Below are 12,844 nucleotides of genomic sequence, written 5' to 3'. Positions count from 1 at the left end.
GGTGTGCGGTGGGACCGGCAGCTGCCTGAGGGCGCTGGGTTCTCACTGAGCGTGGTGCCCTGTTTGATACCATTTGTGGTGAGCATCCGAGCAGTTGTGGCCACCAGGAATCGTGCTGATGAATGAGAGCCCTGCAGTAGCAGCAGGTGCTCGTGACTGAGCTGAGCGTGCAGAGGCATCGTGCAGGGTCACAGGGGCGGCCTGAGGCAGCTCAGCGTGGCTGGCAGTGGGGATGGATGCGCAGGGACAGGCGCTGCCCCAGCGCTCGCTGCAGTGGGGCTGTGCTGGCCCTGAGTCCAGGGGGCTCGGCTCGGTGGCCCAACTGCGTGCCCTGTGGGCAGGGCAGGATGAGCTGCTTGTGCTTTAGTTTGGCTACAAGTAAACGGGGGGCAGGTCAAACCACAATTCTGTAACACTTGCATTATCCAGAGCAAAGTTTTATTTGCCGAAAAGATTCCTACGTATCCAGAATTTCATGAGCATAATGTGCACTTTTTTTTTTCTTGCTGGTTGCATAAACTAATACAGAAACCGTTGTTAATACTAACAATTTTTAATTAATTTAATAGCAATTCTGGAAGACACTCTGATAGAAAATACTTAAAAAAAAATTTTACTGTACAAAGTTTACATCACATTTGAAAAGAAAAACGTGTCATTTTCACCATATTACAGACTCCATTTACATTCACTATTGACGTGTGGCTATTGTAGCAGCATTGTACAGCCAGCTTCACATTTACACCTCTACAACAGGGCAGGCTTACTGCGCTTCACGCCGCACACCCGCACACCAGGAGACAGCACACGTGGCCATAAGCAGCGCGAGCCAACGCCTGCTGCCCAGCTGTGACGTGGGCAGGAGCCCACCAGCTCCACAGGTTCTGTGTGACTTCCATGTGCCTCGCACAGCTCACTGCCACAAATATTACCCACAGACGGTAATCGGCCCTCTCGGAAACACTGGGTTTTGCTTTTAAGAGCCATTTATGGGAGTTCATCACAAAACCAAGGAAGGCTGAATTTGAATCTCAGATTTCATGGTTTAAAGGCAAGCTTTAAAACCCTTCCTGCAGCAGGATGGTATTCCATCACCCCGCAGTGCTCATGGGTCAGCCCCATCTGCTTGCAGCACACTGCAGAGTGCGGCACAAAGGGACGAGCTGCCTGCTGGAAGCAGGGCCAGCACAGCGTTCTGCCAGGAAGCAGCCTTCACAGCCAGGGTTTAACCCTCACGTGAGGGCAGTTAAATAGGGAGAACAAAGTTCTTTGGCTTTTAATTTTATTTTAAGCTAGCTAGTCACCCCGCACAGGCTGTCTGTCCAGCCAGCCATCCTGGAGGGAAAGACTGAGAAGGCCACGCTTTCTCAGCATTGTTCTTGCACGCTGCCACAGCAGCACTGCTGCTGATGGCCAAGTGAGCCATCACTGCGTTTCTTTCCCACACTGAAAGCTCTGGGTGTCCCAGGTGAGACCTGTTATACACACAGTTGCAGGAATAGCAGCAAGCATGCTGTGGGTTAGCAGAAGGGCTGCTCAGACCCAATGGCTGTGAAGCAATGTCTGCGTCCAGCGGCAGCTTCTGCTCTCCCCTAAGGCAAGGTACGCTGCAGCCCACAGGTTCATAATGTTAACGTGGCTTTGAAGCACATTTCTCTTTGCTTTAGGCTTGTATTGTGCTGTTGATGCTTGAGCAGTACTGTTGGAAAACAACCTCTGTTTCTGACAATGTTATTGTGAGAGAGCAAACAGCAGCGAGGCTGGGCGAGGAGCAGGCGGTGGCGGCAGCTGAACGCGCAGTGTGTGGGGGGCTCGACTGCTTCACTGAGGTGGTGAGGGAGGCCAGGAGAACCATGTCACCACGCCTGGCTGCCACCAAGCCAATTTTGTTTTATATTTGAGACGCATTTTAAAAGCACCATAGCACAGTGGAGGAAAAGTAGGAGTGAAGTGCTCTCCTCAACAGAACAGAACTCTTTTTCCCCCCCCTCCCCTCCCCCATGGGGGGCATGAGACAACACGTAATGCAGCTTGCAATTCATTTGCAAGTGAGATAACGCATCTGTCACCTCGAATGCAGTATTCAGCTGTGTCCTTTATCAGTCTGCCTATCACACATTGTAGCACGTGGTTTCCTTTTGATTTTGGGGGCTTGGGTCTTTTCTTGGTCTTAAAATTACACTTTGAAACAAGTCTGAGCTGTTGGACTGAGTCGGGTTCTCTGGAACGAAACAGAATTTTCCTCACTGCGAGGTTTTTGCTGTTCTTAGCTTTCCTCAAAACTACTGCTTAGTCCTAAATTTCTTAAATTCTTGCAGGCTTATGTGACTGCCTAGAGGAGCACATGTGCACGTAGGGGAGAGAAATGACTTTGAATCTTTTAACAAGCTCTGTGTATCAGAACAGCGTGTAACACGTTTAGGAATGGCTTTTTCCCTTGTTTTCCTTCTCTCCCTGGAGCTCTAACTAGTGAAATACCTGTTCTTCTGCAAAGGAGATGGCAAGCGGGGCAGCAAGAGCCTGGCCAGGCAGTGCTGCTGGTTCAAGGGACTGGAACAGGCTGTGCCTGGAGCTTCCGAGGAGGAGCCTGGTGCCTGGGAGCCTGCTCCGGGGCAGCCTGCACAGCGGGTCCTGGGCAGGCCGCTTGGGGTGGCCCTGCCTGCGCGGGGCTGGGAGCGGATGGACACAGGGGTCCGCTCCCACCTCAACCAGCCTGAGATTCTGTGGCACGGCAGTTGAGCTTTTCTGGTGAGTTCTGTGTTGAAGAGTGCTTGGTTCTCTGTTTCAAGTGAGATGGCAATACGCTTGACAGCAAACTCTCCTGTAAGTAGTAGATTTTTACTACTTTAACTTAATGCAAGGTCACCCAGAGCTTGGACCAACCCCGTGGAAACAAACCAGAGTAATCACAAACCGAATTAGCAGTTTGGATAAATCACGATGCGATAAATTTTACCTTAATGAGAGAAAAACATAATTTAAAACTCCGTCTCCTTGTGTGAGATACATAAGCATTCTGAAACAAAACGGTTCCACTTGTCTTAGGGAAAAATGCACCGAACGCAGAAGATCGTTCCTATTTAGACCACAGACACAAGAAGGAACTAGAAAAAGGTTGGTTTCTTTTTGTGCTAGTTGGATGGCTGTAGTTAAACTGATTCACTGTTTATTATGCTTTAAAAAAAATATAGTTCACACAGAAGTATCATGTAAACATTCTTTAAATAACTGCTGGTGCTCAGGCAGAATTCCCACTTTCCCAACAACAAAGGACTCTGAATTGATGGTCGTGTGGCTTTCAGCTGTGGCTGCACCAGTTTCATAGCTTGGAAGATTCAGTGAAGATTTCTGATGCTTTGTGTGTAAGTAGGTAGACAACATTATCACAAGACAACTACACACCATGCTATATCTTTTGATTACTTGGTTCCAGGATTCCCAAGCCAAATCTCTCAAAACGCAGGACAACTTTGCTACTGTTAATGCTGAAAAGAGGCAGGAGGGAAAGGACAAGGGAGGGGGAAAGAGTTATTTATTCACTGTTGGTTTTTTGCTGTTTTTTTTTTCTCCCCTACAATGCTACAGTCATATAAAAGAAAATAAAATGGGCTGGATTCTGGTCTCATGCAGCTGGAGGTCATCCAGCAGTGTTTTAGAAAATTAAGCAGCAAACATTTGAATTTATTCATGCTAACCTCATTAGTGAAAGCACATGGCTGAAATTGGCAGAACAGGAGGCTTTTATAAGGACCTAACCTAGGGTGGGTAGAAGACTGGCAGACGTTTCCTTTCCTTGAAATAGAAGTGGAGGAAAAAATCCCTTTTTAAGGGGAAGGGACGTTTTGTCAAGGTACATCAATTGCTTCAAAGAAACATATTTGCTCCTCTTTATGGCCTATAGCAAGCGAATGAAGATGTCTTTTCCTTCCCCCTTTAACTGTAAGCACAGCTAAAAATGTTTTCACTTCACAATGCCTTCCTGCCCATACGTGCTGTGTGGCAGCAAGGCAGGGAGCGTGAGCACGTGAGGGCTTCCAGCAGAATCACTCCAGTGCAGTGTGCAGGCATCTGACTTTCTGAGAGAATGACATGTAGGTGCGTTTGTCCTCACTGAACACGAAAAAACCTCCCTGGTTCCTGTTGCATACCCGCCTCTGTCCTCATCCTCTCCCCATGAAGCAATTTGTTTTCAAAATGGTGGATCAGTGAGAAATGAAAGAAGACCTTTTACAAAAAGGCACACGTTTGCAGTGCTGCCTACGGTTCTGCAAAGTTCCTACTGCTAAGTCAGGCATTTTGCTGAACCAGGGATGTAAACAAAAGCAAATCACAGAACTCAAAACTCTGGATTTGCAAGGGAGGGAGGATGAGGAACTGAATGGCTTCCTTGCTTTCCTCCTCTTCTGCACAGTGCTGTAGCTGATCCCAGTTTTGGATGCAACTGGTGGTGGTGTACTCCCAGGTAGGCTAAGGGACTGCAATCTGCCCTGAGCACAGCGAGGACTGTCCTCCTTTCTGTGCAGGAACTGCACCTGTTGCGTGCACCCCTGACAAAGCTGACCCTTGGTTCAGTGCAGTGCTGGATCTGGCCCTACAGGAGAACCGGCCCAATCTGCCCCTTAAGTCCTGTTGGTTGCAGTGCAAGTGAAGTGGTCAGTTGTTGGCTGTGCCTGTGGAAGATGTACTTGTTATCTTGAGTCAAAAGCCACCACTCAGCACTAAGGATGACAGCCACCCCTCAGACAGCAGCTAGGAAACTTCCCCCTTCTGAGACGTCTGAGACCTGCCGGCCACAAATGCCAGTGTCAGCTGAACCCCAAGCCACTGCTGCCCAGACCCGGCTGGTCAGGGCAGAGCACCAGGTCCCTGCCAGGAGGAAGCTGCAGCCTGCTGACATGACTCAGAAGTGAGAGGTGCTGTGTTTAGACAGTAACTTCTTGGAGGCAGGAGTTGTTATTCAAGCTAACAGCCCACACCAAGCAGAAAAAGGCAGAAAAGGAGAATTCGGATAAAATGTTGATTATGTCCGTGGGTTAATTTCGTGGTTTGTTTTCATTTTTTTGAATGGAAGGTGATTGTCCAAGTTGCTGGTTAGGATACAACACATGGAAGCATGCAAGGTGGAACCCATTATTGCACCAGTAGCTACAACCTACAAAGAAATAGGGGAGGGAAGGGAAAAAGACACCATGAGAGTTAGTTTTCAGTTATTTAAAGCGAGCTCTTGAAAACCACCTACTATAAAGCTTACACTGGAGTAAAGCAAGGGGTTAGTGCAGTGTTTCTCTAAGGAGTTGTCAGAGGGGATGTGACTGCGCCTTCAGGGGGTTTTGCATCTGGCTGCTGGTTGACACTGCTATAGAGAGCCTTCCAAGTGCGACCTGAATGTAATGTAGTTTGCAGGCGATAAAAGCCAACTGAGCTGCCTGCACTTTCATTTCAGTGAGCACTGATTCAGCTCTCAATGTTGACAATTAATGTACTTCTCCATTGCGTGCTTTGAGCAGAGAAAAAGTAATAATGTATGCACATACATGAACCACTTGCAGTAGGAGGGGAGGATCTGTCTACCCAGGGAAAAAATGATTTGGATAGCTGCTACATAAGGCACGGTTCCACAAGTTGTTCAAGAAGAACTCCCTATGGAAACACTAACCCAAAATAATCGCTTGGCAAATTACTCTGGAAATGAGCACCCTTGTGAACTGACTGCCCAAATGGGAAGTGTTACTTCAACCCATTTCCACTGTGATGTTAGGGGACAATGCAAGACTCTCTGATGGTCTCTGCAGCATCTGACTAGGTGGATGAAAAGAAACTGAACTGGCTGTGAGAGTCAGTGATCCAACACAAGTGGATCTGATAGCATGGAGAAATGAGGGCATGGAAGTGTCGACACAGAGCCATCGTGTTGGAGGGCTCTACAGAAAAGGGCTTCTGTAGGAAAGGAAGAACAGTTTAACAAAGGACGCTGCCATATCGTATAAATCTCCCGACTAAAGAACTGTTGTCCAAACAATTTGAACTCCGTGATCCTCCTCTGAGACAAAAGATGATTCGTTTGAAAATAATAATTTGGGGCTAAGTTATCTTTCAAAGCCAAGAATAAGAACCTAGCTGATCATCATACTGCACCTTATCACACTGTACCAGATTCTGTACCTGCCCTTGGTACTGGCATCCTTCTCACTGCTCTAAGCACAGCATCGCTTGCTCTCTAACTCCCAATGTGCAGAAAAGACAGATTTAAATATACAGTGCTTTAGGCCTGAAGAGGAAAAAGGGCTGTTTCTCTTAATTTATGAATGGTGGACAGATATATCTTTAGCTCAGGTTCTGCTGATTTCTCTTTACATGTTTATTTAGGGAAGAAAAAAAAAAAAATCAAGACAACTGAAATCCCCAGACTGCAGCTGTAACAGATCTGCTGGAGCAGTGAGCGGTCGGGGCGCACTCGACACCTTGTCACACCCCAGTGCACTGCAGAAACTGATGATGCAAAGAGCTGCCAAATCTAAAGATCTCCCTGTTTTTCATTGTATCTTTTTAAAATGAGTACTGATATGAATTTATACCTGTCTAACATACGGAAAAGAACCAGCAGACAGTTCTACTTATCAATGAGAGGACAGTAAGCATTCAACTATTGCTGGTAATAGTTCTCTTTTGTGTAAAGATGAGGCCACCTTTTAATGTTGTTAGACATTGTAACAAGAGACAAAGGCTGAAATCTGCAACCAAACCCCCGAATAAAGCAGACACACCAAGGCACAAAATGCCATGACAGGCACCATACAAGTTAACAGAAGCATTTGCTTAGGGATAAAGTATTACAGGAAGATCATGAAGGGTTATGGTAAGGAAAGGGGTAGATTAAACATCAAAAAAGGAAAGAAATAAGAAAATATTAGAGGCTCAGTCAAAGAAAACATACACCGAAGGAAGCATGTGGTGATGGGCACAGTTCACAAGTGTCTGATCTCTGACTTTGAGGAAAGGGAGACTGGGCTCCCTTTTTGTCTGAGCGACAGGTTATTTGTGACATAGGAGACTAAAAGTTTTAGGCCCTATATCTTTATGCAAATCTATTCTGACCTGGATTTAGTTCTAAATTCTGGTCTCATCTATCCTAACAGATGTCACAGGATGTTCAGTCAGGTATTTCTGAGGGGTCTCTCCCAGTTTTGGCAGTTTACAGATGCTTGATCTTGTGACACTTTTCTTCCCCGGCTCCAACATAGATCCTAAATTTGAAAGGAGCATGACCTGGCTAGGATTTGTGTGTTATCTCTCATCTTTCCTTGATCAAAATCTTGACATGACTCCAACTTATTCAGTCCAAACATAAAAACTTGTTCCTAGCTGTCAATTTACTGCTTTTGCCAAGCAATTTAGAGATTCTAAGATTTTAGTGGGTTTTTGTTTGTTTTTTTTTCCTTCAGAGGTCAGCTATATTGAGTAACGTGCTCCATTCCTTTACGTGTCTGTGCAAACCGGGCACTCTTCCATACAGAGGAGGAGGGCTTTGCATTTTTTCCCTACATGCTCCTTGAGGAATGTTACTACGTTAGGACTCTTCCATGAATTGATGGTTTAATTTAAAAGGGAAATGGTGGCATGTTCTTTGGTGGTTCCCTTTCTCATTCAGTACCAGCCATTAAAAGGGAAACTCTAATCATTTTCAGGGCAGTGTGGGCACTTTCCAGTAACGCTGGTAGATACTCTCTGAAACCAAACATGACACTGGATAAATGATCTACAGAAGGAGGGAAATGAATACGTTGAAGTAGGAAATTAACTGTCTGAAGTGCATGCATGTTTAATTGTGTAATTTCCTAGTAACTAGAAAAGCAGAACAATTGCTACTCTGCTACTGAAGGTATGACAGGCCCCAGGAAGGCAAACCAAAGCACAGGAATGGTCAGTTAGCAAATTCTGAGCAGCATCTACAACCACAGGTACTCACTCAGCAGACTTCCAGAAATGCCCTGGGTGGGAGAGCCGACGATTCAGTTTTGGCAGCTTTTCAAGCATATCCATGAGGACAGTGAAGCTAGGTCTCTCACTGAGATCAAAGGACCAGCATGCTGAGAGAATTTCCTGCAAAGGACAGTTAAGGTTCATTATTTCCACACATCAGTTGTGCAAACTAAGCAAGTGATGAGCAGTGTGAGCTGTGACAGCCCAGCTAGAGCTACTTTTTAAACACTTGTCTTGGACATTCTTAAAGTCAGTGTCTGGTGTACCAGTGGATGTCACTTCTACATGACAATAATGGGAAGAGGCTGGTACCTCGTTCTAATCTGTTCTCTCTCCTGCCCTTTATCTTTAGAATTATAAATAAGAGTAAAATAAACAGCTCCCTCTTTTCCAGCAATCCTGATAAGCAGCTTTTTGGAAGGACTCCTGCAACTGATGTACCTACATTGACTTCTTTCCCCAAACTAACAGTTGCAAGGACTTGTTTCACTCCTTCACCACTTCCAATCTGCCAGATGAGTGCCTCGGCAGGCTGGTTCTTGAAGGGCCATTCTCTTGCTTGGAGCTCATACCACACAGTCCTGCAACGTAAACAGACAAATCAAGCCTCTGCCTGCTCTTAAGATGTAAAATTCTCACAGAATCCCAATTTCTTCAGAAAGCCTTCAGAAAGCTCTGGAATGTAACTAAGGCTACGCAGCAAATCCATCCCAGCCCATTCACCCACCTCCCTGCCAAACTGCCAGGCCCATGTCTTTTGTAGTAGGTGAGGGAAATGCAACCTAGCTAGAATCCTGAATTGGAGAGAGGACTGGCAAGGCTCAGATCTGTATCACATCTCACTTAGAAGGTTCCTGTGATGCTCTTTAGGTCTTTTCCCCTTACCCAAAGGCATAGATATCTGCAGCTTTGGAGAAAGGCAGCTTGTCTTCATCTTTCCCAGGGGCCATCTCACGAACAATTTCAGGGGCCAGGTAGCATAACCAGTCATGAGGCAGCTTCAATTCATTCTCCCTCCTGAGTTCAAAGGAAAGAAGTCATACTGAAACACTATTAAGTAAACTAAGAAGCAGCGCATGGCCCGTATCTATGGTTTGCTAATGCCGTGACTTTTCTTAAATGTTTTGGCTTTGCTAACATTTTCTTTCTAATTTTCCTGCCATATTAAAAAACCATGCGAGTGTTGGCCTGACTCTCCAGCTCATTCTCGGGCTAAGAATTGTTTTTGTTCTGTGTTCTGAGACTCAGTTCACATACGATTTTCTAGTTGTATCCCACTGGAAGTGTAGAAAGGCCTCTACTTAAAAAAGTGTATTCCAAAATGTATGTAGTAAAAGAACCATATCTCCTCTCTTGCACCACGTAATGCATCAAAGTATTTGAGTTTGATCATTATTTATCACCCCAGAAGTGGCCCAAGCATTGAAACCTCCACCTACCTTCCTTCCTGAACAACACCCGAAATTCCAAACAGTCCAAAGTCAGTGATCACTACTTTCCCATTGTCATAAAAAACATTCTTGGATTTCAGATCCTTGTGTACAATCCCCTTTGCATGAAGATATCCCATGCCCTGGGAAAAAGTTTATTTGCAGAGATGTAAATTTTTTTGTGTCATTTACAAGCCATTTACTGGGCATGCTTTTCTTCCTAATACACGTTTACTCTATTTGCTCCAGCATAAATGATAAATTAAGTGGGGACACAGCAGCTGCCTGACATAAAGCGTGCAAGGAAGCAGGTCTTAGTTTAGTGCACCGCCTCCAAAATAATCTTCCTCCTCTGTGTAGCAGGGTTGCTGGGAGGGCACTTCTAGCTGAAGCAGTAAGTGACTGAACTTCACATTCTGAATAAGTCTGTATGTTATGAACAAGGAACAACTGACACAAGTTTGCTCGGTAAATTCCCAGGACGCATCTGCCAGCAAAGAGAACAACAGCTTAAGAAATGCTACTTCAACTGAGCAATACTGAAAGCAACCATGGAAAACTGCAAATGTGGAAGATAACGTCTACTTCAGAATACACAACTTAACTGTAGTTACTAATAAAAGAGTACAGACTGGGAAGGAAATCTGCCCTGCATGCATTTCTTCATGGTTGCCTTTTATCAAAAGTCTCCCTTATAGGCAAGCAAAAGAACAATTTCTATCCCTACAGGTCTTCAGCTTACTGCCCACTGAATTAGCAGTTTTCCTTCCTCCAGTTTCAAGTTTTTCCCTGCTGCAGCACCCTGGGGTCTGGCTATTGAGCTTACAGACCCTCTCCAGCTGTGCAGCCTCTCAACACTTGCTGAGGTACTGCCCAGAAAGCAGATGTCTCTGATAGCACAACTTACCTTAATGATCTCCTGTGCTATCTGCCTGGTTTTGTTAATATCCAAGGATATCTTGGGGTCCCTTACAAACGAATAAAGTGTCCTTCCTTTGCAGAAGCTATAAGAAAGAGGAACAAGAGTCCTTTAAAGTATCTTTAAAACATTGGAGGAATACAAAAATGACCACTAGATGCTCAAATGGTTTTCTTATCACATTGACAGAATCAGTCTTCTTCCCTCTGCTGAGCAATGCCATTTTCAAGAATATTAATGGCTTAGTTGACACGTGTGGGCGTACACAATTGCAGCTATCGCTAGCTGCCGTTCACTTATTGCTAAAGCATGTTCAAGCAAATGCTTACGTGTTTCTTCAGCAGCCCTTCTGATAACTGAAGTCCAGTTTTCAAAACTTGAGCACCAGCTTCTGCTGGGGCTGCTGGTCACTTTACCCCGCTTTTTAAGAATTGAAAAGACTTGAAGAGATTAAAAGATAAAAACTGCCAAGAAATCAGCTCCCTAAGAAGAGACACCTCTAATATCCAAACCCCCAAGCAACACAGGCTTGTGAAAGTTTATGTCTTCCACCCCCAGACTACAGAAATAAATATTACACATTTATTTATAATACATGCATGTATTATAAATATGCGTTAAATATTTGTAATGCAAATATATGGTTTACAAATATGTTTACAGAAATTTATATTATTACTATTATAAATAGATAAGCACGTATAGTATTACTGAAGTTGCTATATTTTTACCTGGTAATGATTGCTAAATGAGGAGGGTTCATGCATGCTCCCATGAAAAGCACCACGTTCTCATGCCGGGTCTGTCTGTAATTCATCACCTCCTTTTTGAAGAGCTTGAGATGATCCTGATTGTTCCCATCTATCTCCAGCAGCCTGATGGCCACTTCTCCATGCCATTTTCCCTTGTGAACCTTCCCCCATCGGCCTTGGCCAATGGGATCCCCTAGTTCGATCTGTTCAAAGGGAATGTCCCATTCCTGCAGGTAGACGCTGGTCTGGCTGGGTTTGCGATAAATCATCCCTTGCAAGTGCGGCCGCCGGTGTGGCAAATCTTCCACTTCGTCCTCGTCGTCTTCGGGTTCTGATTTATTACTCTCGGGTTCTTCCACCTGTTTACAAAAAGAGAAAGGAAAAACATGCTGAGAGTCTGTTTTGAGAGGACTTGGGTAGATTGATGTCCGTATTTGACTCCAGATCTAGAGATCTCTTCATAGGACAAAGTCATCGGAGGAGGCATTCACCTCCTCTCAGGATATGGCTCAAGAGCCGCTTGAGAAACAGCTGCAGGCAACTGAGTGAGCCAGAGAGTTGAGAAGTATCACCTTAGCCCAATGAGAAACAGTTACTTCTTGTTACCAGTATTTCATTGTTTCAGCCTGGCAACAGAAACCACCAATGGTCAGTAGAGATCCTTGCAGCACAGACAGCTCAGTGGAGCTGAAGGCACAGCTAGTCTACGCTCAGTTCCACGGCCATAAGTTTTTGATGCATTTCAACATGGCCTTTCTGATTATAAAAGAGGTATAAAAGGGGAAACCATAAAACCTACCTCTGCTTCATGTTTAACTCCATCTGTATGTGGCTGTTCATTAGCACTAACAAGAGAAAACAGATTTGTAGTGAGAAGTAAATAGGGTGCAGATAGTGAAAGCAGTATAGTCCATCAGATAAAAGTACAATCACTGCTCTGCTTAACAGCTAAGGGCTTTCTAAGATTACTTTGGCAAATAAGAGACAAAGACTTTGAAGTGATTCTCAGGTTTAAGTGGTAGGAATTCATTGGCAGTGGTATGGCTGCATTATTACAGTGTGTTCCAGTAAGAGAGACTCCTGTTCCCAGTACTACAGAAACACCAGCAGAGTGGTCAAGCAATTGTGAGTGCTAGGTATGCAGGTTAAAAACATCAGCACACCCTACAGTTCAGACCCCTACAAAGATGTCAGCTTGCCATGCTCTTCCATGCTCTTTCAGTCGTGAAACCCTCTACCTTTCATTTCATTGGACCTTCCTGATCTGGGAACATGCACACACAAACATAACTTCATACTTGAAGGCACAGTCCCATTTAACATAAATATTTTCAGCTTTACAAAACCAGAAATATCAGTATCGCTCTTGCTGATTAAAATTATCCTGTGAAAGTTTTCAGGCGATGCATTCAGCAGGGCACATGTTTTGGTTCTAACAGCGCCTTCACACCGACCTGAAGGTTTTCAGGTAAACACGATGCAAATAAAACAAGCAGTACTTACTTAGTGTCTGCAGCCGTTTCCGGAGGCTGTGCTATTTGTGCAGGAGTGGGAATTTCTGGAAAGTATGAAAATGATTATACATATTCTAGACTTAATTCCCTTATAGACCAGAATATTTGACACTGCAGTAACAGTTGTTTTACACGCCTGTATATCAACCAGTCCCAGTCTTCTTCACGTTCACTCATCTGTAACATTTTGCAATGGCTGTCCTTGTCTGTGAGCTGCTCACACCCTTTTAAATGGCCTTCAGCAATCAG

General features: G+C 44.8%; 1 protein-coding gene across 9 annotated transcripts in view; it reads right to left on the bottom strand.

Moving 5' to 3' along the window:
- The window catches only part of KSR1 (kinase suppressor of ras 1), a 58,708-nt gene continuing 46,283 nt past the window's right edge, over positions 420-12,844 (bottom strand). For 4 of the 9 annotated variants that reach the window (XM_021415328.1, XM_021415329.1, XM_021415333.1 and 1 more), the window contains 9 exons: positions 12,585-12,639; positions 11,881-11,926; positions 11,061-11,440; positions 10,318-10,414; positions 9,420-9,553; positions 8,866-8,997; positions 8,426-8,561; positions 7,967-8,100; positions 420-3,485 (listed from right to left, as the gene is read on the bottom strand). In XM_021415328.1, the coding sequence (XP_021271003.1) occupies positions 3,407-3,485; positions 7,967-8,100; positions 8,426-8,561; positions 8,866-8,997; positions 9,420-9,553; positions 10,318-10,414; positions 11,061-11,440; positions 11,881-11,926; positions 12,585-12,639 (1,193 nt within the window). In that variant the 3' untranslated portion in view covers positions 420-3,406. Of the gene's footprint in view, positions 8,101-8,421; positions 8,562-8,865; positions 8,998-9,419; positions 9,554-10,317; positions 10,415-11,060; positions 11,441-11,880; positions 11,927-12,584; positions 12,640-12,844 lie in introns of all 9 variants that reach the window. The other 5 variants (XR_002443928.1, XR_002443927.1, XM_021415330.1 and 2 more) reach the window with 5 other exon arrangements.

The sequence above is a fragment of the Numida meleagris genome, chromosome 18 (assembly GCF_002078875.1).
Source record: "Numida meleagris isolate 19003 breed g44 Domestic line chromosome 18, NumMel1.0, whole genome shotgun sequence".
Taxonomy (NCBI): Eukaryota; Metazoa; Chordata; class Aves; order Galliformes; family Numididae; genus Numida; species Numida meleagris.
The sequence above is the reverse complement of the archived record's forward strand: the minus strand, read 5'-3'. Positions and strand labels throughout refer to the sequence as shown.